General features: G+C 40.0%; 3 protein-coding genes across 11 annotated transcripts in view; 1 reads left to right on the top strand and 2 right to left on the bottom strand.

Moving 5' to 3' along the window:
* The window catches only part of LOC127010095 (AF4/FMR2 family member lilli-like), an 83339-nt gene extending 75501 nt beyond the window's left edge, over nucleotides 1-7838 (bottom strand). For all 6 annotated transcript variants that reach the window (XM_050883925.1, XM_050883914.1, XM_050883922.1 and 3 more), the window contains exon 1: nucleotides 7435-7838. Coding sequence is in view for 1 of the 6 variants with exons in the window: in XM_050883912.1 (XP_050739869.1) it covers nucleotides 7435-7451 (17 nt within the window). In the remaining 5 variants the exon portion in view is untranslated. The remainder of the gene's footprint in view (nucleotides 1-7434) is intronic.
* Nucleotides 7839-12316: 4478 nt separating this feature from the next.
* LOC127010094 (phosphatase and actin regulator 3-like) lies at nucleotides 12317-18144 on the bottom strand. Its single transcript, XM_050883909.1, has 3 exons — nucleotides 18124-18144; nucleotides 15889-16497; nucleotides 12317-13796 (listed from the first exon to the last, which is right to left on the bottom strand). The coding sequence occupies exons 1-3, from the start codon at nucleotides 18142-18144 to the stop codon at nucleotides 13791-13793; spliced, it is 636 nt and encodes a 211-aa protein (XP_050739866.1). The 3' UTR covers nucleotides 12317-13790.
* A 4358-nt stretch (nucleotides 18145-22502) lies between these two features.
* Nucleotides 22503-25000, top strand: part of LOC127010090 (chloride channel CLIC-like protein 1) — a 17877-nt gene continuing 15379 nt past the window's right edge. The window contains exons 1-3 of one of the 4 annotated variants that reach the window (XM_050883905.1): nucleotides 22503-22549; nucleotides 23521-24253; nucleotides 24684-24763. In XM_050883905.1, coding sequence (XP_050739862.1) covers nucleotides 23653-24253; nucleotides 24684-24763 — 681 coding nt within the window. In that variant the 5' untranslated portion in view covers nucleotides 22503-22549; nucleotides 23521-23652. Of the gene's footprint in view, nucleotides 22550-22771; nucleotides 22891-22966; nucleotides 23336-23520; nucleotides 24254-24683; nucleotides 24764-25000 lie in introns of those variants that run through there. The other 3 variants (XM_050883907.1, XM_050883904.1, XM_050883906.1) reach the window with 3 other exon arrangements.

Here is a 25000-nt window from a genome sequence, read left to right as displayed (position 1 = left end):
AAGATAAGGAACAAGGAGTCTTCATAAATCACTGAAATAAATAAATAAATAAAATCAAGACAATTGCAGATATATATAAAGAAGAAAAGGAAAGACCGCTATGCAATCTCCCTGTAAAGAAAACAAAACAACTCTCAAAACAATGAAAACAAGATGGATTATTGAAAGTACGAGGCCATTATGGTACAGCACAACAGGAACAAGCACAAGACAAAGAGGAAGAGGAGGAAAATGAAGAAGAAAATGAAGACAGAGGTGCAAGGAGTCTTCATAAATCACTGAAATAAATAAATAAATAAAATCAAGACAATTGTAGATATATATAAAGAAGAAAAGGAAAGAGCGCTATGCAATCTCCCTGTAAAGAAAACAAAACAACTCAAAAAACAATGAAAACAAGAGATGGATTATTGAAAGTACGAGGCCATTATGGTACAGCACAACAAGGACAGGCACAAGACAAAGAGGAAGAGGAAGAAAATGAAGAAGAAAATGAAGACAGAGGAGCAAGGAGTGTTCATAAAGAAAGGAATTATAGAAAGGAAGAAGTGATTAGGGTACAGGAAAAAGATCTGAATTAATAAAAAAAAAAATAAGAAAAGTTAAGACAAATGTAGATATATAGAAGAAGAAAAAGAAGAAAAATAGATGAATTATTGAAAGGAAGAGGTGATTAGGGGACAGCACAGTGATCATGAATTACTAAAAAAAAAAAGAAGAAAAGTTAGACAAATGTAGATATATAGAGGAAGAAAAATAAGACAAATATATAAATTATTGAAAGGAAGTAGTGTTTAGGGGACAGGAAGGAGTGATTATATATGACCAGAAAAATAATAATAAAAAAGACAGGTGTAGATATATAGAAAAAGAAAAAGAAGAAAAAGAGATGAATTATAGAAAGGAAGTAGTGTTTAGGGGACAGGAAGGAGTGATTATATATTACCAGAAAAATAATAATAAAGAAATAGACAAGTGAAGATATATAGAGGAAGAAAAAGAAGAAAAAGAGATGAATTATAGAAAGGAAGAAGTGATTAGGGTACAGCAAAGGGTCATCATAACCTATAAAAAAAAGTATGACAAATGTAGAAATTGTGACAGGAAACTTATAAGAACACACACACACACACACACACACACACACACACACTGGGGAAACATACAATCTTCTTAGAAACACAAAAGCAGCATTTATATATTTAGATGAAGAAATGGTGGAGAAACTAATAATATCGATAATACGTCCAAGACTGGAATATGCAGCATTAGTGTGGTCACCAAGATTGAAGAAAGAAATTAGAAAGTTGGAAAGAATACAAAGAGCAACAACTAAATTACCGGAAACTCTGAGAGAACATACTTATGAAGAAAGACCGGAGAAATTGGGACTAACAACACTGGAGAGCAGAAGAGAGAGCGGACCTAATAGCATTGTACAGGATACAAGAGGGATTGGAGAAATTGGACAGGGAAGACCTAGTGGTACGTGAAAGAAGTGTGACAAGAGGCAATGGTAAGAAATTGAAGAAGAGCAACTGTAGGAGAGACATCAAGAAATACAGTTTTCCATACAGAAGCATAACAACATGGAATGGACTTGACGAGGAGACTGTGTGCACAAAAATATTCATGAATTTAAAGCCAAGCTGGATAATAAGCACACACACACACACACACACACACACACACACACACACACACACACACACACACACACACACACACACACTCTTGCACCACCTTGTCACACACACTAAATCTATAGCCACTCCCAGCTAGAGGCTTATCACCAGCTTAACTATCTCTATACACACACAATAAAAAGTATGTACAAAAGAGAGATACCAATATTTACAGAGGGACAACCTATGTAAACACTGTCAAATTTCTCACTTGACAATACAGGGTCACATTCTTACACCATTTCATCACATATATTTGACAAGGTTTTCATGGGAGTTTGGGGCATTTCCAGGGGTAGGTGGGGGGGGTAGTTTTATGACCCTTCCTTTGCAACATGAACCTATAAATAACACTCATTAGAACCTGACCTCTGTACGCACACAATAAAAAGTATGTACACAACACCTATGCCAATATCTACAGAGAGCGACAACCTATGTAAACACTATCAAATTACACGCTTAACAATACAGAGTCATATTCTTACACCATTTCATCACCCCTGCACACATATATTTGACAAGGCTTTCATGGGAGTTTAGGGCATTTCCAGGGTGGGTGGGGTAGTTTTATGACCCTTTCTCTGTAACATGAACCTACACAAAACACTCATTAGAACCTGACTGATCTACTTCTGACAACTCTGGCCACAGACATAAGCAACCCTTTTTAACCCCCTGACTGCGGATTTCCTACCAGAAGACCTCACCAAGCTACAGGAGTGGAACAAAAAGTGGCTGCTACAATTCAATAAAGAGAAATGTCAAGTCCTGCACCTTGGGAGGGGATATCCAGCACACCAATACCACATGGGAAACACTCCACTATCCACCACAGAGGCAGAGAAAGACCTGGGAGTGTATGTTACCAGGCTACCAGTGAAGGGATATCCAGCACACCAATACCACATGGGAAACACTCCACTATCCACCACAGAGGCAGAGAAAGACCTGGGAGTGTATGTTACCAGGCTACCAGTGAAAGCCAAATCCCTGACAATCGCAGCGGACGGGTTAACATAGGAAATAGCAATGGTCGGGCTGTGAATTACCATTATTGTGAGAGGAATCAGGGAGAGGGGGAGGAGAGCGGACCCTATAAGCGGAGACAGAGGAAATGAATGAGAAAGCAACGAGATAAGTAGAGAGAATATAGAAGATTGCAGAGTTGAGGGACAGAGATACATGCAGGACAGAAAGATTGCAGAAGTGAGAGAAGAGAAGTGAGAGAAGAGAACTGAGAGAAGAGAAAGATTGCAGAAGTGAGGGACAGAGATATATATGTAGGACAAAGGACAATAGGAGGAAAGAAAGAGATAGACAGGGATATGATAAGTTAGGTTATGCATGTAGGAGAAAGAGAGAGAGAGAGAGAGAGAGAGAGAGAGAGAGAGAGAGAGAGAGAGAGAGAGAGAGAGAGAGAGAGAGAGAGAGAGAGAGAGAGAGAGAGAGAGAGAGAGAGAGAGAGAGAGAGAGAGAGAGAGAGATAGAGAGAGAGAGATAGAGAGAGAGAGAGAGAGAGAGAGAGAGAGAGAGAGAGAGAGAGAGAGAGAGAGAGAGAGAGAGAGAGAGAGAGAGAGAGAGAGAGAGAGAGAGAGAGAGAGATATAGAGAGAGAGAGAGAGAGAGAGAGAGAGAGAGAGAGAGAGAGAGAGAGAGAGAGAGAGAGAGAGAGAGAGAGAGAGAGAGAGAGAGAGAGAGAGAGAGAGAGAGAGAGAGAGAGAGAGAGAGAGATATGACAATGGTTAGTATATGTACCATTCATTCTAGACTACTTTTCATTTTTCATTTCCTTCTTTTCATCAATCCTTTTTATTTACTCAAGACTAGGTTAGGTTAGGTTAGGTTAGGTTAGGTTAGACTGTGTATGTGGGCGAGACAGCATAAGGACAGGAATAGACAGATTGAAAACTAGAAAGGAAATAGGACAAACAAAGGAAACAGACTGGAAAATGGATATAGACAGGACACGTATAAGACAGAGAGAGAGACAGACAGGTATGACAATGGTTAGTATATGTATGTAGGGGAGACAGCATAAGGACAGAAATTGAGGGATTGAAAACTAGAAAGGAAATAGGACAAAAAAAGGAAACAGACTGGGAAATGGATATAGACAGGACACGTATAAGACAGAGAGAGACAGAAATATGACAATGGTTAGTATATGTATGTAGGCGAGACAGCAAAAGGAAATGAAATGACAGACTGTAAACTAGAAAGGAAATAGGGAAAAAAAAAGATGACAGACAGGGAATGGATATAGACAGGACACGTATAAGACAGAGAGAGAGAGACAGACAGAGATATGACAATGGTTACTATATGTATGTAGGGGAGACAGCATAAGGAAATAAATAGACAGACTGCAAACTGGGAAGGAAATAGGACAAAAAAAGGTGACAGACAGGGAATGGATATAGACAGGACATGTATAAGACAGAGACAGACAGATATGACAATGGTTAGTATATGTATGTAGGGGAGACAGCATAAGGACAGAAATTGAGGGATTGAAAATAGAAAGGAAATAGGACAAAAAAAGGAAACAGACTGGGAAATGGATATAGACAGGACACGTATAAGACAGAGACAGACAGACATACAGTGAAATGGTGATATGGTTAGGACATGTAAGAGAGAGGGAGAGAGCGAGAGAGAGAGGGGGGAGTGACAATGAGAAATAAGATATAATAATATTGATAATAATGATAATAATGATATGATGATGATACTAATACTACCCACCCATGACAACCTTATGAAAACCTACACGCTAAAAAAGTTTGATAAATGATGATAAATATATTTGTATGTAGTTAAAATTGAATCACGGAAATACACAACTTAGCGAATATGAATAATTGGGAAAGGAAAAAGAAGAAGCAGAAAGAGAAGAAGAAGAAGAAAATGATAAACAAGAAGAATAAGAAAAGGAAAAAGAAGAAAAGAGAAAAAGAAAAGGAAGAAGACAAGAGAAGATTTAGAACACAAATGACATCAAGAACAATGAGAAAACGAAGACAAAGAAGAAAACTGAGGAAGAAAAGGAAGAAAAAGAACAAGAATAAGAAGGAGGAGGGGAGGAAAAAGAAGAAGAAGAAACAGAAGAAGAAAGATGAAGAAAAAGAAAATACAAAAATAGTAAAAATTAAACAAAATCTGACTAACTAACACTATTACGAGAGAGAGAGAGAGAGAGAGAGAGAGAGAGAGAGAGAGAGAGAGAGAGAGAGAGAGAGAGTAATATGTGTTGACAAGGCCGAAGAAGTAGTTAACCATTATCACTCAACCCAAGAATGATGACGTTAGGGAAGTCCAGTGTGTGTGTGTGTGTGTGTGTGTGTGTGTGTGTGTGTGTGTGCGCTGAGTCATGAGAAGGGTCACTGGTTAGCCAGCTGGGTTTAGTTATGAGGGCATGTTGGGGAAGGTCATGTCAGCTGTTGAAAGGTTAGGTCAGGATTTGCTAACTAGATGGGATGACACATGCTCTAAGGGGAGGAGGGGAAGGAGAGGAAGGAGAAGAAGAAGGGGAGGAGGAAGAAGAAAGGGGAAGGGAAGGAAGGAAAGGGGGGAAGGAGAGGAAGGAAAAGGGGGAAGGGAGGAAGGAAAGGGGGGAGGGAAGGAAGGAAAGGGGGATAGGGATGAAGGTAAGGCATTATATACTTAGATTTGGCTAGGTTAGTTAAGGTTAGGTTAGGATTGGGTTGGTCAAGGTTGGGTTAGGTTACAATTAGGTTACAATGAAAAGGATTACAACAGAACATGATTAACAATGAAAAAGATTAGAAAACATGATTAACAATGTAAATGATTAGAAGAAAACATGATTAACAATGAAAAAGATTAGAACACAACATAATTAGAATTGGATAAGGATAGTCATTAGTTAAGGATTGGTTTGGTTAGATTAGGCTTCATTTAGGATCTAAGTATAAAAAGAACATAATTAGGATAGCATTGGATTAAATTAGGTTAGTTCAGGCTTGATTTAGTTATATTAGGATTGGATTAAGCTTGGTTTAGTTAGGTTAGGGGTGGTTTGGGTTTAATTTCAATAGGATTTACTTTAGATTTTAATAGAACATAAAAAGGATTAGATAGGATTAAATTAGGTTAGTTCAGGCTTGGTTTAGGTTAGGTTAGGTTTACTTACGGTTAGGTCAAGCTTCTTTTTGATATCTATATAGTTTTCAATAGGACAGGATTAGCAATGAACACAATTAGAATTAGACAGAATAGGATAAGAGTAAGCTAGTTCAAGACATGATTGGATAATATATGATTGGATTAGATTGGTTTAATTAGGATACAGTTGACTTGGATTTAATTTCAATAGGGTTTACTTTAAATTTGAATAGAACGTAAAAAGGATTAGATAGAATTAAATTAGGTTAGTTCAGGCTTGGTTTACATGGATTAGGGTTGGTTCAGGCTTGGTTATGGTTGTGCCAAGCTTGGTTTAGGTAGGTTAAGCTTGGTTTGACTTTAATTTCAATAGGGTTTACTTTAGATTCAAATAAAACATAAAAAGGATTAGATAGGATTAAATTAGATTAGTCCTGGCTTGATTTAGTTAGCTTAGTCTCGGTTAGGGTCAGATCAAGCTTGGTTTAGGTAGGTTAAGCTTGGTTTAGGTTTAATTTCAATAGGATTTATTTTAGATTTAAACAGAACATAAAAAGGATAGGATAAGATTAAATGATATTAGTTCAGGCTTGGTTTTGTTATATTAGGCTTGGTTTAGTTAGGTCAGGCTTGATTTGGGTATAATTTCAATAGGGTTTACTTTAGATTTAAATAGAACATAAAAAGGATTAGACAGGATCAAATTAGATTAGCTCAGGCTTGTTTACATAGATTAGGGTTGGTTCAGGCTTGGTTATGGTTGGGTCAAGCTTGGTTTAGTTAGGTTAAGCTTGTTTGGGTTTAATTTCAATAGGATTTACTTTAGATTTGAATAGAACATAAAAAGAATTAGATAGGATTAAATTAGGTTGGTTCAGACTTCATTTAGTTCAATTAAGCTTAGTAAAGGATATATCAAGCTTGGTTTAGTTGAATTAGGCTTGGTTTAAGTCATTTAAGATAGGGTTTACTTAAATTTAAACAGAGTATGAATGGGATTAGATAAGGTTCAATTAGGTTAGTTCAGGCTTGGTTTAGTTCTATTAAGCTTGGTAAAGGTTATATCAAGCTTGGTTTAGTTAAATTAAGCTTGGTGTAACTAATGTAGGTTGGGTTAAGTTAGGTTTAATAAGGTTAGTTTAGCATTAGGTAAGAACAGAGAAATTGAATGGAAATAAAGGAAAATAAAGAAAAGAAGAAAAGGAGGAATAAGGAGAAAGAAAAGGTTAAAAAATAATGATAATGTGATAAAATGAGAGAGAGAGAGAGAGAGAGAGAGAGAGAGAGAGAGAGAGAGAGAGAGAGAAAGGGGGAGAGAGAGAGGGAAAGAACCATACATAAGCAACACACACACACACACACACATACGCGCGCACACACACACACACACACACACACACATACGCACACACACTCGTACACGTACACACGTACACGTATACACACAAAACCAGACAGGTGCACATAAGGAAAACTGACACGTACACGTACACGTACACACACACACACACACACACACGTACACACACACACGTACATGAGAGAAAGACAAAGATAACAAACGGAAAACAACCCAAAAAAACACGAAAAAAACACCAAAAATACACGAAAAAAAAACTCACCTGATATTTCTGTACATTTCCCGTCCTAGTCCTGTTTTTCCTCCAGTTTCCCTCCAGTTTCTCTCTCCATCGTCCCTCTTCTCTCCACTTGTCCCCAGGAGGAAAAAAACACCTCCACACACACCCGGGGACCCAAAAAAACACACGACCACAAAAACACAAAATCTGACAAAAAGAATTCACACTCGTCGACCAGGGAGAGGGACAATCATGGACTCCCTATTTCAAGCGTTTTCTCCCTATTTCAAAGCCTTTCCGGGGGCGTCCTAGGTCACTGCGGGGTCACTAAGCACTCAGGGTTAATTTTCCTCCTTGGGGTCCTTTAAATCGGTCCAGAATTGGGGAAAAACCGTTAAAATTGGAGGTCCGTCAATGTTTGGCCGCCATTGGTAAGTCTACGAGCGCCTCATATCCCTCCGCGCAGGCTTGCCAACACTACCTTATTTAGACCCAATTTCGCCCTATTTCAGCCTTATTTGGACATTCTATCACCTCTTTCTAACTCATTTAAACTCATTTATATCAATTTTAGCATTTTGAGTATTTTGGCAAGGCATATATTGACGGCACTTGCAGGATTACCAACACTGCCTTATTTCTGGCTTATTTTCCCTATTTCAGCCTTATTTGGACATTCTATCACCTCTTTCTAACTCATTTAAACTCATTTATATCAATTTTGGCATTTTTAGTATTTTGGCAAGGCATATATTGACGACACCTGCAGGATTACCAACACTGCCTTATTTCTGGCTTATTTTCCCTATTTCAACCTTATTTGGACATTCTATCACCTCTTTCTAACTCATTTAAACTCATTTACAACAATTTTGGCATTTTTAGTATTTTGGCAAGGCATATATTGACGGCACTTGCAGGAGTACCAACACGCCTTATTTCTGGCTTATTTTCCCTATTTCAACCTTATTTGGCTATTCTATCACCTTTTTCTAACCTTAATCTGTTCATCTATACCAATTTTCGCATTTTAAGTATTTTGGCAAGGCATATATTGACAGCTTACTCAGGTCTACCAACATTTCCTTATTTCTCGCCTATTTTCCCCATTTTACGCTTATTTCTCCGTCTCTCGCACAATTTTCTATGCTGATATGTTCCTATTTAATTATTTTTGTTTATCAACTGATTTACCGACACACACACACACACACACACACACACACACACACACACACACACACACACACACACATATATATTAACATTTTTCCCATTCTCTTCTCGATGTCAAGCCCATTTTACCCAATTTAACGCCTATTTCATCTTTCTCTTGAGTTAATCTTATGTTAATCTCATTTTATTTTATTATTTATATCCTCTAATGCGTCCTATATGTTTTGAAAATGCTATAATCCCCTCAGTATCATCTCTTCCTTACTGCTGTACAATTTTAACTCATTTGATACCTATTTTACCATTTTTCTTAACTAATTTCTGTTATTTTGATAATTTATACTATTTTTGTCTGTTCAGTATTTCTATAACCAAGGATCACCACAATTTCCCTATTTTTGGCCTATTTCACCCAATTTGACCCCTATTTTACCCTTATTTTTAACTAACTCCTACATTATTTTGATCATTTTCTAGTATTTCTTTAACCAAGGATCACCACAATTTCCCTATTTTTGGCCTATTTCACCCAATTTGACGCCTATTTTACCCTTATTTTTAACTAACTCTTACATTATTTTGATAATTTTCCAGTATTTCTTTAACCAAGGATTACCACAGTCTCCCTATTTTTTCTTCTATTACTTCTATTCTTCACCCAGCTGTTCATCCTCCCTCTCGGGCTGGGGGATAAATGGGCACCGGGGGAAACCTGGGAAAGGTAAACTGTGGTATCCCCGGGTGTCCCAGTGGCCCTATAGGTGTCCCGGGGTGATGGGCTCCCTCCCACTACAAGCTCAAGGGTCAATGTCACGGAGATGAGCACCGAGGCCACGCGCTGCTACACCATATGCCCCCAACTTTACCTTTACTTAACTTACCCTATTTGACATATATTTTTCCATTCTTCTTAACTAATTCCTATGTTATTTTGATATCTTATAACTATTTTTGTTTATGCAGTATTTCTATAACCAAGAATTATCACAGTTTCCCTATTTCTGAATTATATCACCTTATATAACCCCTATTACACTTTTTTATTGAGTTATTTATCATTAGTTTTTATTTGAGTATCTATTTATATTATTTATCATCCATTAGCGATTTTCCTTACGCTATTTTGAATCCCTCGTAAGTAGGCCTAAAATAATTAATCTACCTTATTTTCTTTATTTCTAGCCTAATTTATCTTACCTTCACCTGTTTTATTTGAGTATCTCTATTTATATCATTTATCATCTATTAGCGATTTTCCTTACGCTATTTTGAATCCCTCGTAAGTAGGCCTAAAATAATTCATCTACCTTATTTTCTTTATTTCTGGCCTAATTTATCTTACCTTCACCTGTTTTACTTATAATTAAAGTGTTTCTACCTTAATATAACTTTTTTATAACATTAATTTAACGTTTATTATCTAGTAACTTAAAAATTCGTATTTAAGCCAACTCCACCTGATATTTCGCCTAATTAGCTCTCTTATCACCTGTTTTACCTGCTCATTAACGTATTTTTACCTGTATATCACTATTAATTACGTTTATTATCTATTATATGTATTTTCCCTGCGTGTATTTCCTTTCCACCTTATTTACGCCATAATTAACCTCATTCTCATCTGTTTTACCTGCTAATTAACGTATTTTTACCTGTATATCACTATTAATTACGTTTATTATCTATTATACGTATTTTCCCTGCGTGTATTTCCTTTCCACCTTATTTACGCCATAATTAACCTCATTCTCATCTGTTTTACCTGCTAATTAACGTATTTTTACCTGTATATCACTATTAATTACGTTTATTATTTAATATATATATTTTCCCTGCGTGTATTTCCTTTCCACCTTATTTACGCCATAATTAACCTCATTCTCATCTGTTTTACCTGCTAATTAACGTATTTTTACCTTCATTACACTCTTAATTACGTTTATCATCTATGGGAAATATTTTCATCCTTTTCATAATGACATACGAGCTATCCTAACGACCTACCTTCATTATAACATACGTGGCCTTTAATTAACAGGTGTTACGATCATTATAGGCGTTAATTAGTGAGTATCAGGCCTTTTTAAACACAATTGGCCTTTTAATGGTGTCTTTGCGGCCTTTAATGGTGATTTTTTTTAATTATTAAGGAAGGAAATGACAGCTTAGGTCAAATCGCCATTATCTCGATCTCCTCTCCGACAGTTTAGGGTCAAATTTCCATTATTTTCCTTTTTTTTGTTAATGTTTAAGGTTAATGGCGTGTATTTGAGGTCGTTTTATTATTAATGGACCTTCTAATGGCGTCTTTGTGACCTTTAATGGCGTTTTTTTTTTATAGTAATAATTAAGAAAGCAAATGACAGGTCGAGATTAAAATCGTCATTATATTCTCCTCTTTAGGCCTATGAATCAATGGTTAGAGTTATTAGCGTGTATTGTAATGCCGTTTATGAGCGAATAAGCCTTTTAATGGTGTCTTTGAGGCCTTTAATGGCGATTTTGATAATTAATGAAGCAAATGACAGCTTACGTCCATATGGGTTAGGTTAAAAGCCCCATTATCTTCCTTTCTCTATTAATGGTTATATGATTCATGGCGTGTATTTAAGGCCTTTTTAGAGCGAATAAGCCTTTTAATGGTGTCTTTGAGGCCTTTAATGGCGATTTTGATAATTAATGAAGCAAATGACAGCTTACGTCCATATGGGTTAGGTTATAAAAGCCCCATTACCTTCCTTTCTCTATTAATGGTTATATGATTCATGGCGTGTATTTAAGGCCTTTTTAGAGCGAATAAGCCTTTTAATGGTGTCTTTGTGACCTTTAATGGCGATTTTGACAATAATTAGAACTGAAAAAGACACCTTACGACCATATGGGTTAAGGTTAAAATCTCCCTCATTCTCCTTTTCGTAGTCATCGATATATAAAATGGTGCATAATTAAGGCCTTTTTAGTATCTCTTGTCCCTTTAATGGTGTGTTTGTGGCCTTAAATGGCGGTTTTATTGGGCACTAGTTTTCCGGGCGGAGGCTGACGTCACTCCTTTGGCTCCCTGCCAGAGTGACGGAAAAAGACTGCCCGCTAAATTTAAATGTATTTTGTGCTGTCTTATGTATCCTAATTGTGTTTTTATAAATGTATTCTCCTTGTGGGTTTGTTAATGTCCCCTTTTCATGTTTAGGTAACAAGATGGCGGGTCAGCAGTGGTGTGGGTGCTGAGTTGAGGCCTGACACAGCTGTTTCAGTCATGGCTGTCAGCGATGACTTACACTCAGCTGTCCGTCCATGCTGTCACCACATGGGGGAAAAATGTTTAAAAATCCCAGGCCGACCTGTCAACCATTACTTTTCCGTCCGTGCTCTGTGACGTAATAACAGCAAACCATTCCTTCATTATATAATATATATAATGAAGGAAAATAAAAGGAAGACCTCAATAATAATAATAATAATAATAATTTAAAAAAATCAATAATAATAAAAATAATATTAGTACCAGTAATAGGAAGACAACTACCAGGTACAATTATGTTATAGTATTAATAAAGATAACATGGTAATAATGAAATTTTGAAACATCAGTATTGCCAAATATAGTTTTAAATAACAAAATAATAACAAAACTACTACTACTACTACTACTACTACTATTACTACTATTTATAAGAGTATGTCCTTTGATAGCCTTACATTAGTATACCTTATTACATTTAAAGATTCAGGGAGAGAGAGAAAGACCAAAACAGATTTTCATTATTATTTACTTTATCCACAACAACAACAACAACAACAAGTGCTTAAACTCCCTGTGTTGTGATTCTGAGGACACACACACACACACACACACACACACACACACACACACACACACACACACACACACACACACACACACACACACACACAAGCTGGCGATCACAAGTCTAGCATGCGATCAGACCAGGACGAAGCACACACACACACACACACACACACACACACACACACACACACACACACACACACACACACATACACACACACACAAGCTGGCGATCACAAGTCTAGCATGCGATCAGACCAGGACGAAGCACACACACACACACACACACACACACAAACACAAGCTGGCGATCACAAGTCCAGCATGCGATCAGACGGTCACTGTTCTTCCCCTAAATCTATTAACAGTGGTGTCCCACAGGGTTCTGTCCTATCTCCCACTCTTTTTCTGTTGTTCATTGATGATCTTCTTTCCAAAACGAACTGTCCTATCCATTCCTACGCCGATGATTCCACTCTGCATTATTCAACTTCTTTTAATAGAAGACCCACCCTTCAGGAACTTAACGACTCAAGGCTGGAGGCTGCAGAACGCTTAGCCTCAGACCTTACTATTATTTCCGATTGGGGCAAGAAGAACCTGGTGTCCTTCAACGCCTCAAAAACACAGTTTCTCCACTAAAATCAACAGAGTATTTCCTTGTGTATTCCTTATTATTTCTTCCCTTGAGCTGCCGCCTTCACTAAAAAAGGGATGATGATGATGATGATTATTGGGGCGTTCTGTTCTCGAAGCCGTAACCTAAAAAAAAAGGGGGGTGGGTCGGGTGGGGAGGGAATATTGCCAAGGAAGGGTGAGCTTGCAACACGGGTCAAACTAATCTCACACCGGGTTATAAAAAGTGAACGCAACCTCTTATAATCTGTCTGTTGTTAGTGTTTACGCATATCGGCACTCAAGTTATATATGGTTTTTGAATATGTGGTGTGTCTGTGTGTGTGTGTGTATGAGAGGTGTCTTGCTAATCTCCTTCTGAAAAAACTTAATTAACAGGAAAAACGGAACGTATGAACTCACAAACAGACCTTGACAATTGTGTATGTATGCTATCAACACACACACACACACACACACACATACAAGGCTGTGCGCGTAAACAACACTGCTTACATACAAACCAACACACACACACACACACACACACACACACACACAACCCTAACCTAACATGAGCAAGCAAGACCCTGAAGAACACACACATGTACGCCCGCTTCAACACATACATACACACACACACACACACACACACACACATACATAGCCGTGCGACCTTAGTGCTAGATTGAGGTGAGCGTGTTGGCCGTGGCGTGGCTGAGGTGGCGAGGTGCTGCCTGTGGAGAGCTTCTTGCCGCACCCTAGGACTGTGAGGCTGGTCTGGGGTCCCTGCTGAGTCTCACATCTGTCGGAGAGAGGAAAAGGTTAATAAGGATATTGAGTCTATGTTATTTTTTTATTTTCTTTTACTACCCTTTCATAGACCTCACTACTACTACTACTACTACTACTACTACTACTACTGAAAAGGTTGATGGTTTGAGTTCACTATTCCTGTTATTCACTATCATCATCATCAGAAATATATGGCGTGTTGTCCTCAGCTAATTTACGTATATATACAAACTCAGAAGAAGAAGAAAAAGGAGAAGAGGAAGAAGAAATAATTGATGTAGAATTGATAAAGAAGAAAAAGAGATAACTGGTGTGACAATGAAGAAGGAGAAAATAAAATAGGATAAAATAAATAGCAAAATAAATATAATCTAGAAATCAAAGTCCAGTTTTAATCATGCAATCTTGAAAACACTCGAAAAGAGAAAATCAATAAATCAAACTAAAAAAATTGCATAACTAAATGAATACACATAAATTCAACAACTACTTTAAAGCCCAGTTTTCATTCATACAAATTAGTATAAAAAAATAAATCAACAATGAGTCAATAAATCATAGGCCAAAACCAGTGGTGGTCACCGCTAACCAAAACGTTAGCTTTGTTTATGCTAAGCTGCTACACTAATAAAGAAATTATAGTGGCAGCTAACACTAACTGCTAACTTTTCTATATGGATTTAGCTTCGGTTAAGTGTTCTGCTTCTAAAACCCTTAAAAACAGACCTAGTGACCTGAGATTTCAATATGTTGTAGCTTAGACACAAAGCTTTCCAAAGAGGTATAGCTTGCCAAAATCAGATGATGATAAAGGTGTGCACAAATAAACAAATTTAAGTCAACATATCCTTTATATATGTGCCTAATATATGAACTTGCAATAGCAGTGCAGAGAGACAAAATCTGATACCCAAATTTACCCAAAAGTGGAAGCCCTGGAATCATTGCGCCACGTGGCTCAACCGGTGCTGTGTCTGCCCACGACGGACATGAACAATCCTGTGTGATTTTTTAGTGGACTTAAAGTTAGCGGAGGAGGAACTACATTTAGCAGAAGCTAATTGGTCTGCTTCCTGCTTTCAAAATTAGTGAAAATGCTTATCAGCTAATGAAGCAGTTAGCAGAACCGTGCCCACCACTGGCCAAAACAACAAACACAAGCTGATAAAAAAGAGAAATATAATAAATAAACAAATGGAGATGAGTAATTAAATGAAGATAAGTCCATGGCAACACTCACCACCACACGAGCCATCCCGGACAGGTAACAAGGTAAGCATGCAGTGCACAAGACCTCCTCAGCATTATTACGGCAGAGGAAATAAAAGTCTAAGTGTCGTCAGTCAACACATCTCAGTAAAAACCCTCATATTTCACAGACTCACCAACCTAACAACCTGAGTGATGTTTATTTGATGCCCTCTATGTTGTGACCACCAGTGAAGTGAATGAACCAAGTGAATAAGCATGTAAACGGCCACTAAAGGCTCATAAGCAAACTGCCTGTCATTTTTTTATATTTTTCAGGAAATCGTAAAAAAAAATGTCATTTTCTCACACGTCTTTTGACTTAGGCAGAAAAGTTGAGGCTAGTTTTTGACACTCACCCATCAGAATGACAGAGGCAAGAGGAATGATGGAGAGTAATGATAATGATGATGATGATGAAATGAGTACAATGATGACAATGATGATGACAAGAACAATGATGAGTAAAATGATGACAATGACAGCAATGATGACAAGATTGATGATGAGTAAAATGATGACAATGACAGCAATGATGACAAGAACAATGATGAGTAAAATGATGATAATGACAGCAATGATGACAAGATTGATGATGAGTAAAATGATGACAATGACAGCAATGATGACAAGAATGATGATGAGTAAAATGATAATGATGACTTTGAACATATTTTAGAGGAAAAGGCAACACAAAATTATCAGTATTGCACAAGCTGTCACAACCCTGTACAGGCTGCCAGGAGTGAGCACCAGCAGCCTTCCTCAGCCTCCTGCACAGGCTTGATATAGCGCACAGCCCCCCCGCACACCTGCACCTCCCGGCCAGGTGTGTGGGGCACCGTGGGCCTTACCTGGGCGTTGCTGTACCCTCCCTCGGCACCTCTGGGGGGTCTGGGGGTGGCGAAGTTTGCCAAGTAGTCCAGGACGTTCCGCGCCCAGGCTAGGAAGCTGCCCATGGACTGCGTGCTGGCCGAGGGGCTGGGTGGGGGGCTTCTGGGGGGGCTCTCAGTGCTGCGGTATTTCCTCTGGAGCTTCCCGGGTTTCTTCCTGCGGCTGGAGGGGCTGTTAACCTCGCTGGGGGCGGAGCTGCTGTTGATGCTGCTGTCGCGGCTGTTGCTGCGGGAGGTGCGCGGCGGCAGCACCTTGACGGGCGGCATGTTGGGTATGCGGCGGTGCACAGCGTCGGTGGACACCATCACGGCCATGGCCGAGGTGCCGCTGGGATCAATGGAGCCCTCGGAGGAGGAGGTGAGGTCGGCCAGCATGCCCAGACTTGGCTCCTCCTGGGAATCCTGTGATGAGGGGGCGGGGCGGCCCTCGGAGCGCAGGGGCGTGGAGGTGATGGTGTGCACGGCGGGGCGGCTGCGCTCCATGACGCGGCTCAGGTGCTGGGAGATGAGGTCCTCCAGCTGGGCCTCAAGGATGCTGGACGAGGCTACCACCAGAGGCTGCTGCCGGCCCTGCAAGGCAACACGGCGGTCAGTTTGGGCAGGGTGTGCAAGATGAAGAGAGAACCACCTTAGCCATTTTCAAGGCCATCCTGAAGCCTTGCTGGACCAATAAATAAGTAAATGTTTCAACAATCTTATGTAACAGGAGTATGAGAATTCTGACCTAACCATTTCTTTGTTGCAAGTGGAATCACAACCTCACCTTCATTGATAAACTCATAAATATCATATCACTCGTAAAATTATCTAATATCATAAAATTATAAGGTCACACGTTCCCAAAATACACTAATTAAGACAGAATTTCACCCTCGGAGCATTCTAATCTAGCCATTTCTTTATCGCAAGTAAAATCACAACCTCACCCACATTAATAAACTTGTAAATATCATATCACTCTTAAAATAACCTAATCTCATAAAATTAAAAGGTCACACACTCCCAAAATACATTAAAAAGACAGAATTTCACCCTCGGAGCATTCTAACCTAACCGCTTCTTTGCCGTGAGCCGCGTAATAGGCAGTCGAAGGCTTGACCATGCTAATAAATGGGTTCTTAGAGAATTTTAAGTCACACAATCTTAAAATAAGCCTGATTATTAACCATTTCCTCAGCCATTTTCTTTCTATACAAGGTCTCACTCATACTAAAAAAAAATCTATATATCACCCAATTACACCCAACTCAGGACATCACCCATTCCCCCATTACTATCACCAATTCACCCATCCATTCCCGTCTTCACCCATCACCTCACCCATTTCTACTAACATTAGGCTCACCCATACTAAAAAAAAATCCATGAATCACCCAATTACACCCAACTCAGGACATCACCCATTCCCCCATTACTATCACCAATTCACCCATCCATTCCCGTCTTCACCCATCACCTCACCCATTTCTACTAACATTAGGCTCACCCATACTAAAAAAAAAATCCATGAATCACCCAATTACACCCAACACAGGACATCACCCATTCCCCCATTACTATCACCAATTCACCCATCCCTTCCCTTCTCCACCCATCACCTCACCCATTTCTACTAACATTAGGCTCACCCATACTAAAAAAAATCCATCAATCACCCAATTACACCCAACACAGGACATCACCCATTCCCCCATCGCTAAGACTAATTCACCCATCCTTCCCATCTTCACCCATCACATCACCCATTTCTACACTAACACAAGGCTCACCCATACTAAAAATAAAAATCTAAATATCACCCAATTACACCCAACACAGGACACCACCCATCCCTTCCTTTCTTCACCCATATCTACTAACACAAGGCTCACCCATACTAAAAAAAATCCATATATCACCCAATTACACCCAACACAGGACATCACCCATTCCCCCATCACTAACACTAATTCACCCATCCCTTCCCTTCTTCACCCATCACATCACCAATAATTTTCCTAACACATGATCTACCACTTAAAAAAAATCCATATATCATCCAATTACACCCAACACAGGACATCACCCATTTCCCCATTACTCTCACTATTTCACCCACTCTTCCCCCATCCCCTCACCCATTCCTACCCTTCACACGGCTCCCTAAGCACTAAAAATACACAAAAATCCATACGGTCCCTAAGACATGTCACACACCCAAGGCCACTCAATCTCCATCTCAATGATCTCATGCTTGCACTTCTATCTCCTTTTATCTTTATTTCTAGCGTTCCAGCGTGATATCAGGACATTATATTAAGACTGAGAGATAATTGGATCCTCACCCTACACGCTGGACTTAATAACCGCTATCATACACCGTAAATTACTTGGGAAATGAGGAAGACAGGTGAGGGACGGGGCGGGGAGATGAGATGACAGCGCGCGGGGTGGAGTCTGCCAGCCGCGCGGTGTTGTTATTTGTTATGTAACGTAATTTAAGGCTATAACGTATGATTTAGCGACTTTCCGACGATGCTAAAAGACGGAAATGATGTGTTCCTTTTAATTATACCCGGTAGTGAGGGGTCAAACGTGTGAGGTAAATGTTTAAGAGCAAAAACGTATGCTTTGGTAATTTGTGACATGCGAGAGAACGTTCGCGTGTGGAGTCAAGACGGGAGCGCTGTGTAATATATCGTAATTTAAGGCTATAATGTATGATTTAGCGACTTTCCGACGATGCTAAAAGACGGAAATGATGTGTTCCTTTTAATTATACCCGCTAGTGAGGGGCCAAACGTGTGAGGTAAATGTTTAAGAGCAAAAACGTATGCTTTGGTAATTTGTGACATGCGAGAGAACGTTCGCGTGTGGAGTCAAGACGGGAGCGCTGTGTAATATATCGTAATTTAAGGCTATAATGTATGATTTAGCGACTTTCCGACGATGCTAAAAGACGGAAATGATGTGTTCCTTTTAATTATACCCGCTAGTGAGGGGCCAAACGTGTGAGGTAAATGTTTAAGAGCAAAAACGTATGCTTTGGTGCTCCCTTCACATGTATTAATATTTGTATAATCTCACTCTGTCCTGCCTGGGGGTAGGGATGGCATGTTCCTCCCTTCTCCCTTGTTGTTTACCTGCAACAATAAACTATCAATCAATCAATTTGTGACATGCGAGAGAACGTTCGCGTGTGGAGTCAGGACGGGAGCGCTGTGTAATATATCGTAATTTAACACAAAGCGCGGGCTAGATTTTGCCGCGCCTGGCCTGCCACGCGGGAATATTCACTCAAAAACACACCTCACTTCAACCTCAAGTATCTTCTCTCTTACTGAGCTAACGTTACTGAATGAGGTATCATTGTAAAGTCCTTTTCCTTAGCTGTCCTTTGACGTTAATTTGAACACCATATAAGCATTGGTAGAACGAGTAGGGTCGTGTGGTCACGACCCGGACAAGGTCTCGACCCGGACAGTCTTGATTAACCAATGAACGATCGAGCCTAGGATGACGTCAGAGCTATGATGTATGAGGGAGGGCGGTCCTAACTAGACGCCATTTGCAAACCTCCCCGCCGACGCTCCGCTTGTAAGCATGGTAAGAATTTCGATTTTAAGAGGTCGCGATCTTAATTTTCGGCATCAGGATATATTGTGCCATGACCACGAATAAGGCGTGATCAACTTGTGATAAGTTTTGTTATGTAATATAGCCATATTGGCATAAAATCAGTGATAATACGGAGTGCCTAAACAACAATGGACTCGTTTGGGGTGCCCGCTAGACAAAATTATGCCGTGTTCTCGACTCGGACAATTTTTGACAATTCATGCAAATTAAGTGTACTGGAAAAACCAATTAAAAAGTGAATGATTGCATAGTTCTTACAACTATAATGTACCATATGTGAGATAAAGCCATGGAAAAGGCTGGAAATGGGTGTTTGCCACGGCTAAATATCGAGTGATTTTTCGAAGTGTTTTATTGATGGAAGTGAATTATTTTTAGCATTAATATGTGCCCCCCATTAGTGTTTACTTCTCCAAATTGAAATATTTAACCTAGGCCAATTGTTTATATTTTTTACGAATTTAAAAAAAAATGATGTGCGTGGTCTCGACTCGGACAGTGTGCACGTGATGTCCGAGTCGAGAACACGGAGGTATAAGAAGGATTTTTTTTTTTTTTTAAATGACTCTGTCAATCACTCTCATTTTAACCTAAAACCAATATTAATACTATATATTAACATACGAAAGAAAAAAGGCGTAGTTTTAAGGAATTCAGTTACCTTTTTTTTTATCATATATATTTTTTTATTACATTGATATTTTGCTACCAATTGTTTTATTCCACCTTTCAGTGTCATGTTATTGATGTTCTTAGTAAGAAAAAAATATAAAACATTGGTGTAAGTGTGTTTTTGGTGGACCAAAACATCCGTCCGGTTGAGTTGAGACCCCGTCGTCGTGGTCGTGAAGGTCTCTCCGGACAGACAGATTCTGGATTTTAAAAACGGCTGTAAAACCAATACTATGATATCTACAGATATGAAACTCATAGCATAAGATGGGGAATTAGTTAAGCTTTCTTTTAAGCACAAAATCTCTCCTGTAGCTCAATAACTTTTTTTTTTATGAAAATTATTCACTTTACTGTCCGGGTCGTGAACACATCACCCTACACCTGCAACAATAAACTATCAATCAATCAATCAATCAGTTATGAAGTAGGAACTATGAAAACATATTATTATAGACAGATATATACCCACCTCTATTGTTCTTATTTTCTATTATTTAGCAATAAAAAGCATCACTTTTTTACAGCTTCTGTGTACCATACCCATATAAAGCTCAAAAACGGCATGTTTACTGTACTTGACGACAATCTAATCAAATCTGGCGGCGCGCTCATTAAAAAAATGCCATGTCGTACTCAAGCACTCGGCACATGATATTTTTAGGTTTCTGACTCACAGCCACTAACACACACACCCACACAGTAATAGATGGGCCACTAACACACCCACCCTCACAGTAATAGATGGGCCATTAACACACCCACCCACACAGTAATAGATGGGCCACTAACACACCCACCCACACAGTAATAGATGGGCCACTAACACACACACCCACACAGTAATAGATGGGCCACTAACACCCACCCACACAGTAATAGATGGGCCACTAACACACCCACCCACACAGTAATAGATGGGCCACTAACACACCCACCCACACAGTAATAGATGGGCCACTAACACACCCACCCACACAGTAATAGATGGGCCACTAACACACCCAAACAGTAATAGATGGATACTAACACACCCAACCACACAGTAATAGATGGGCCACTAACACCCACCCACACAGTAATAGATGGGCCACTAACACACCCACCCACACAGTAATAGATGGGCCACTAACACACCCACCCACACAGTAATAGATGGGCCACTAACACACCCACCCACACAGTAATAGATGGGCCACTAACACACCCACCCACACAGTAATAGATGGGCCACTAACACACCCACCCACACAGTAATAGATGGGCCACTAACACACCCACCCACACAGTAATAGATGGACCACTAACACACACCCACACAGTAATTGATGGGCCTCTAACACACACCCCCACACAGTAATAGATGAACACTAACACCCCCACCACACAGTAATAGATGGGCCACTAACACACCCACCCACACAGTAATAGATGGGCCACTAACACACCCACCCACACAGTAATAGATGGGCCACTAACACACCCACCCACACAGTAATAGATGGACCACTAACACACCCACCCTCACAGTAATAGATGGGCCACTAACACACCCACCCACACAGTAATAGATGGGCCACTAACACACCCACCCACACAGTAATAGATGGGCCACTAACACACCCACCCACACAGTAATAGATGGGCCACTAACACACCCACCCACACAGTAATAGATGGGCCACTAACACACCCACCCACACAGTAATAGATGGGCCACTAACACCTATCAGGCATCCAGGCGGGAGGCATAGTCGAGATATGCGAAAGTCCAACTTACTTGGCTTACTTACTTGGCTTACTTATACTTGGCTTACTTACTTGGCTTACTTACTTGGCTTACTTACTTGGCTTACTTACTTGGCTTACTTACTTGGCTTACTTATACTTGGCTTACTTACTTGGCTTACTTTCTTGGCTTACTTGGTTGGCTTACTTGGTTGGCTTACTTACTAACTTGGCTTACTTAATCATTATATTTAGGTTTTGACAGTTCTTGTTGTGCTTTCCTTCCTACCATTGTATCTTTTTAATTCTCCCTTGTTGTTTACCTGCAACAATAAACTATCAATCAATCAATCAATTTCATGGTGCTACCTACACATGTATTAATGGTTGTATAATCACACTCTGTCCTGCCTGGGGGTTGGGATGGCATGTTCCTCCCTTCTCCCTTGTTGTTTACCTGCAACAATAAACTATCAATCAATCAATCTATCAATCAATCAATCAATCAGTTATTTAAGCCATTCCAACGGTGCCATATGTTCTTGGTCTTGGTCCTGGTCTGGGTCTCCGGTTCCTTATGTTTGTAAACACCGCCAAGCCGAAGGTGAGTCACGGCCCAATGGAGGAGTTTTCGTCTTTTTCTCCTTATTTACCTCAACCTCTCCCTTAAATCACACGGTAGAGGGTTGGTGAAGCTTCTGTCACCACGCATGAGTGATATTTCTTGCTGTAAATGATTTGGCGGCCTTATCAGTTGGTCTTCCCGTGTGGCGGGAAGGGATTGAAGGGAGGTGTTCGTGTGTGTGTGTGTGTGTGGCCATGGCGTCATCACTCCTAATTCACGCCTTTCACCCCTCAACAGACTCTTATATAGCGCCATTCTGCCTAACACTGTAATATAAACAGTGATAAGTGACTCCTTTCGTTCTGAGGTGACGTAACCAGGTGAGAGCTATCACCTGGAGCGGCCACCTCTTCGGATTCTTTACAGGAGCAGGGCGGGCTTTTTTTTTTGTTGTTTCCTTTATTTTTGTGCCCTTGTGCTGTCTCCTTTGCTGTAAAAAAAGAAAAACGTGTATATTTACGTCAGCTTCCTGCCTTCCTTCGTTTATATATACATGTGTGTGTGTAATTCACCACGGCCTGATCACGTGTTGGACTCGTAATTGCCAGCAGGTACCCTCCCGACATGAGCAAGTGCTCTTTATCGTCGATCTCTGGGCACTGCCAGGACCTCACACACCACACATCCATCCCCCTTGCTGAAGGGGGGACAGTAGCCACTTCTAGTCAATGGAAAGAATCCGGCCTGAGCAGGGCTCAAACTGCCGCCCTGTCAGACTGTGAAGCCTGCCAGCATAGCGCTCTACCAGTTGCGGCACAGAGTCGTGTGTGTGTGTGTGTGTGTGTGTAACCTTAGCACAACCAAAATAAAAGAAACTGCTCCTCGATAAATACTTACTCTGAATAAAGACAAAATAATAATAATAATAATAATTCTCTACCAGTGAGACAGGTGAATTTCCTATAATAATGAATGAAGAAGAAACTAATTGTAGGTGTTTTCTGTTGCAGGTTTTGTGTGAGGCATAAACCAGACTCACCACAAGCACATCAGCCATACCCACAGCCAGACCCACAAGGTCACAGGAGGAGGCAAGACAGTTACATATGTGAATAACCGTAATACCAGACATTATTACACCAATGAGAATGAAGGAGAAAGAGCATGAAGGAGGAGGAGGAGATGAAGAACGAAGAAGAGCAACTATAGAAAAAGAAGAGGAACAAAGAAGAGGAGGAGGCAGAGATGAGCAAAGATGGGAAGGAGGAGGAGGAGGGGGAGAAGGCCATAGAGGAGCTAAAGAAAGAGAAGGAGAAGAACTTAGAAGAGAACAAGCTAGAGAAAGAGAAGTAGAAGGAGGAGGAGGAAAAGGAGAGCAAAGAAGAAAAGAAGATGAAGAAATTGAAGGAAAAAGAGGAGGAGGAGGAGGAGGAATACACATAGGAAGAGAGGAACAAAGAAGAGAAGGAAAAAAAATAAAAACAGGAACAATCGGAACAATATGGCTCCTCACACTTCTTATCCTGACCATTGCAATGAGGGTGGCAGCGAAACATGACCCCTATGACCTCGACGAAGATGATGACCTCGCCACCGCCCTCCACCGCCTTTACCAAGACTCAGACGGTGCGATGGACCCACACAACATGTTGCCCGGGGAGAAGGCTTACCGTCAGCCGTCCAGCTCTGGGGGGCAAGGCACGGAAGAGGGTGATGATTCGCAAGGTTACTGTCGGAAGGAAGGTAAATGGGGTGGGGGTTGACGGGGGTTGTTTTTCTTCCTATCTTTCTTTTGTTTTGTTTTTTAGGATATTAGATTTTTTTTAAAGTAATTGTCATATTTTTTCTTTCTTTTTCTTATTTTCCCTTCGGTCTTTCTTTCCCTTATTCCTTTTTCCTTCCTTCCTTCCTTCTTTCTTTCCTTCTCTCCTTTTTCCTTTCCTTCCTTTTATTAATCCTTTATTCTCTCCTACCTCTCATCTATCCTTCCTTCCTTCCTTCCTTCCTTTCATCATCTAGAAACACTATTACCACACTTACAAACTATCATATCATTTGAACACTAGTACTTTGGCCCCAAGTCTTAGTGGCACAGCTGAATTTTTTTTATAGCGCGTCAATAATAACTTCAACACCTAACCTAAGCCTAATGATCCCCTTCCCCCCCTCCCAGAATGTAAGGGCGAGGAGAAGGTGACCGAGGAGCTGAACGGATGCCTGGAACATCTCAACACTATGCGGAACTCCCTAGAGGTCAGTTAGCGTTCCACCTCTTGCCGCTAAATTCTCTTGTTCTTGAGTGGTGGTGTTCCTTGTGTTAAATATCTTTGTTACTGAGTGTTCCTTGTGTTAAATTCTGATGTTCCTGATGTTACTTGAGTTGAATTAGTTTATTTATGTGAGTTGAAATGAAGGAGGAGGAAGAGGAGAACATAGAGGAGGTTAAGGAAGAGAAGGAGAAGAACCTAAAGGAAGAATAGGAGGAGGAGG

Source organism: Eriocheir sinensis, chromosome 42, assembly GCF_024679095.1.
Source record: "Eriocheir sinensis breed Jianghai 21 chromosome 42, ASM2467909v1, whole genome shotgun sequence".
NCBI lineage: Eukaryota > Metazoa > Arthropoda > Malacostraca > Decapoda > Varunidae > Eriocheir > Eriocheir sinensis.
Note: the sequence above shows the minus strand (reverse complement) of the source record. Positions and strands in the feature narration are given on the sequence as shown.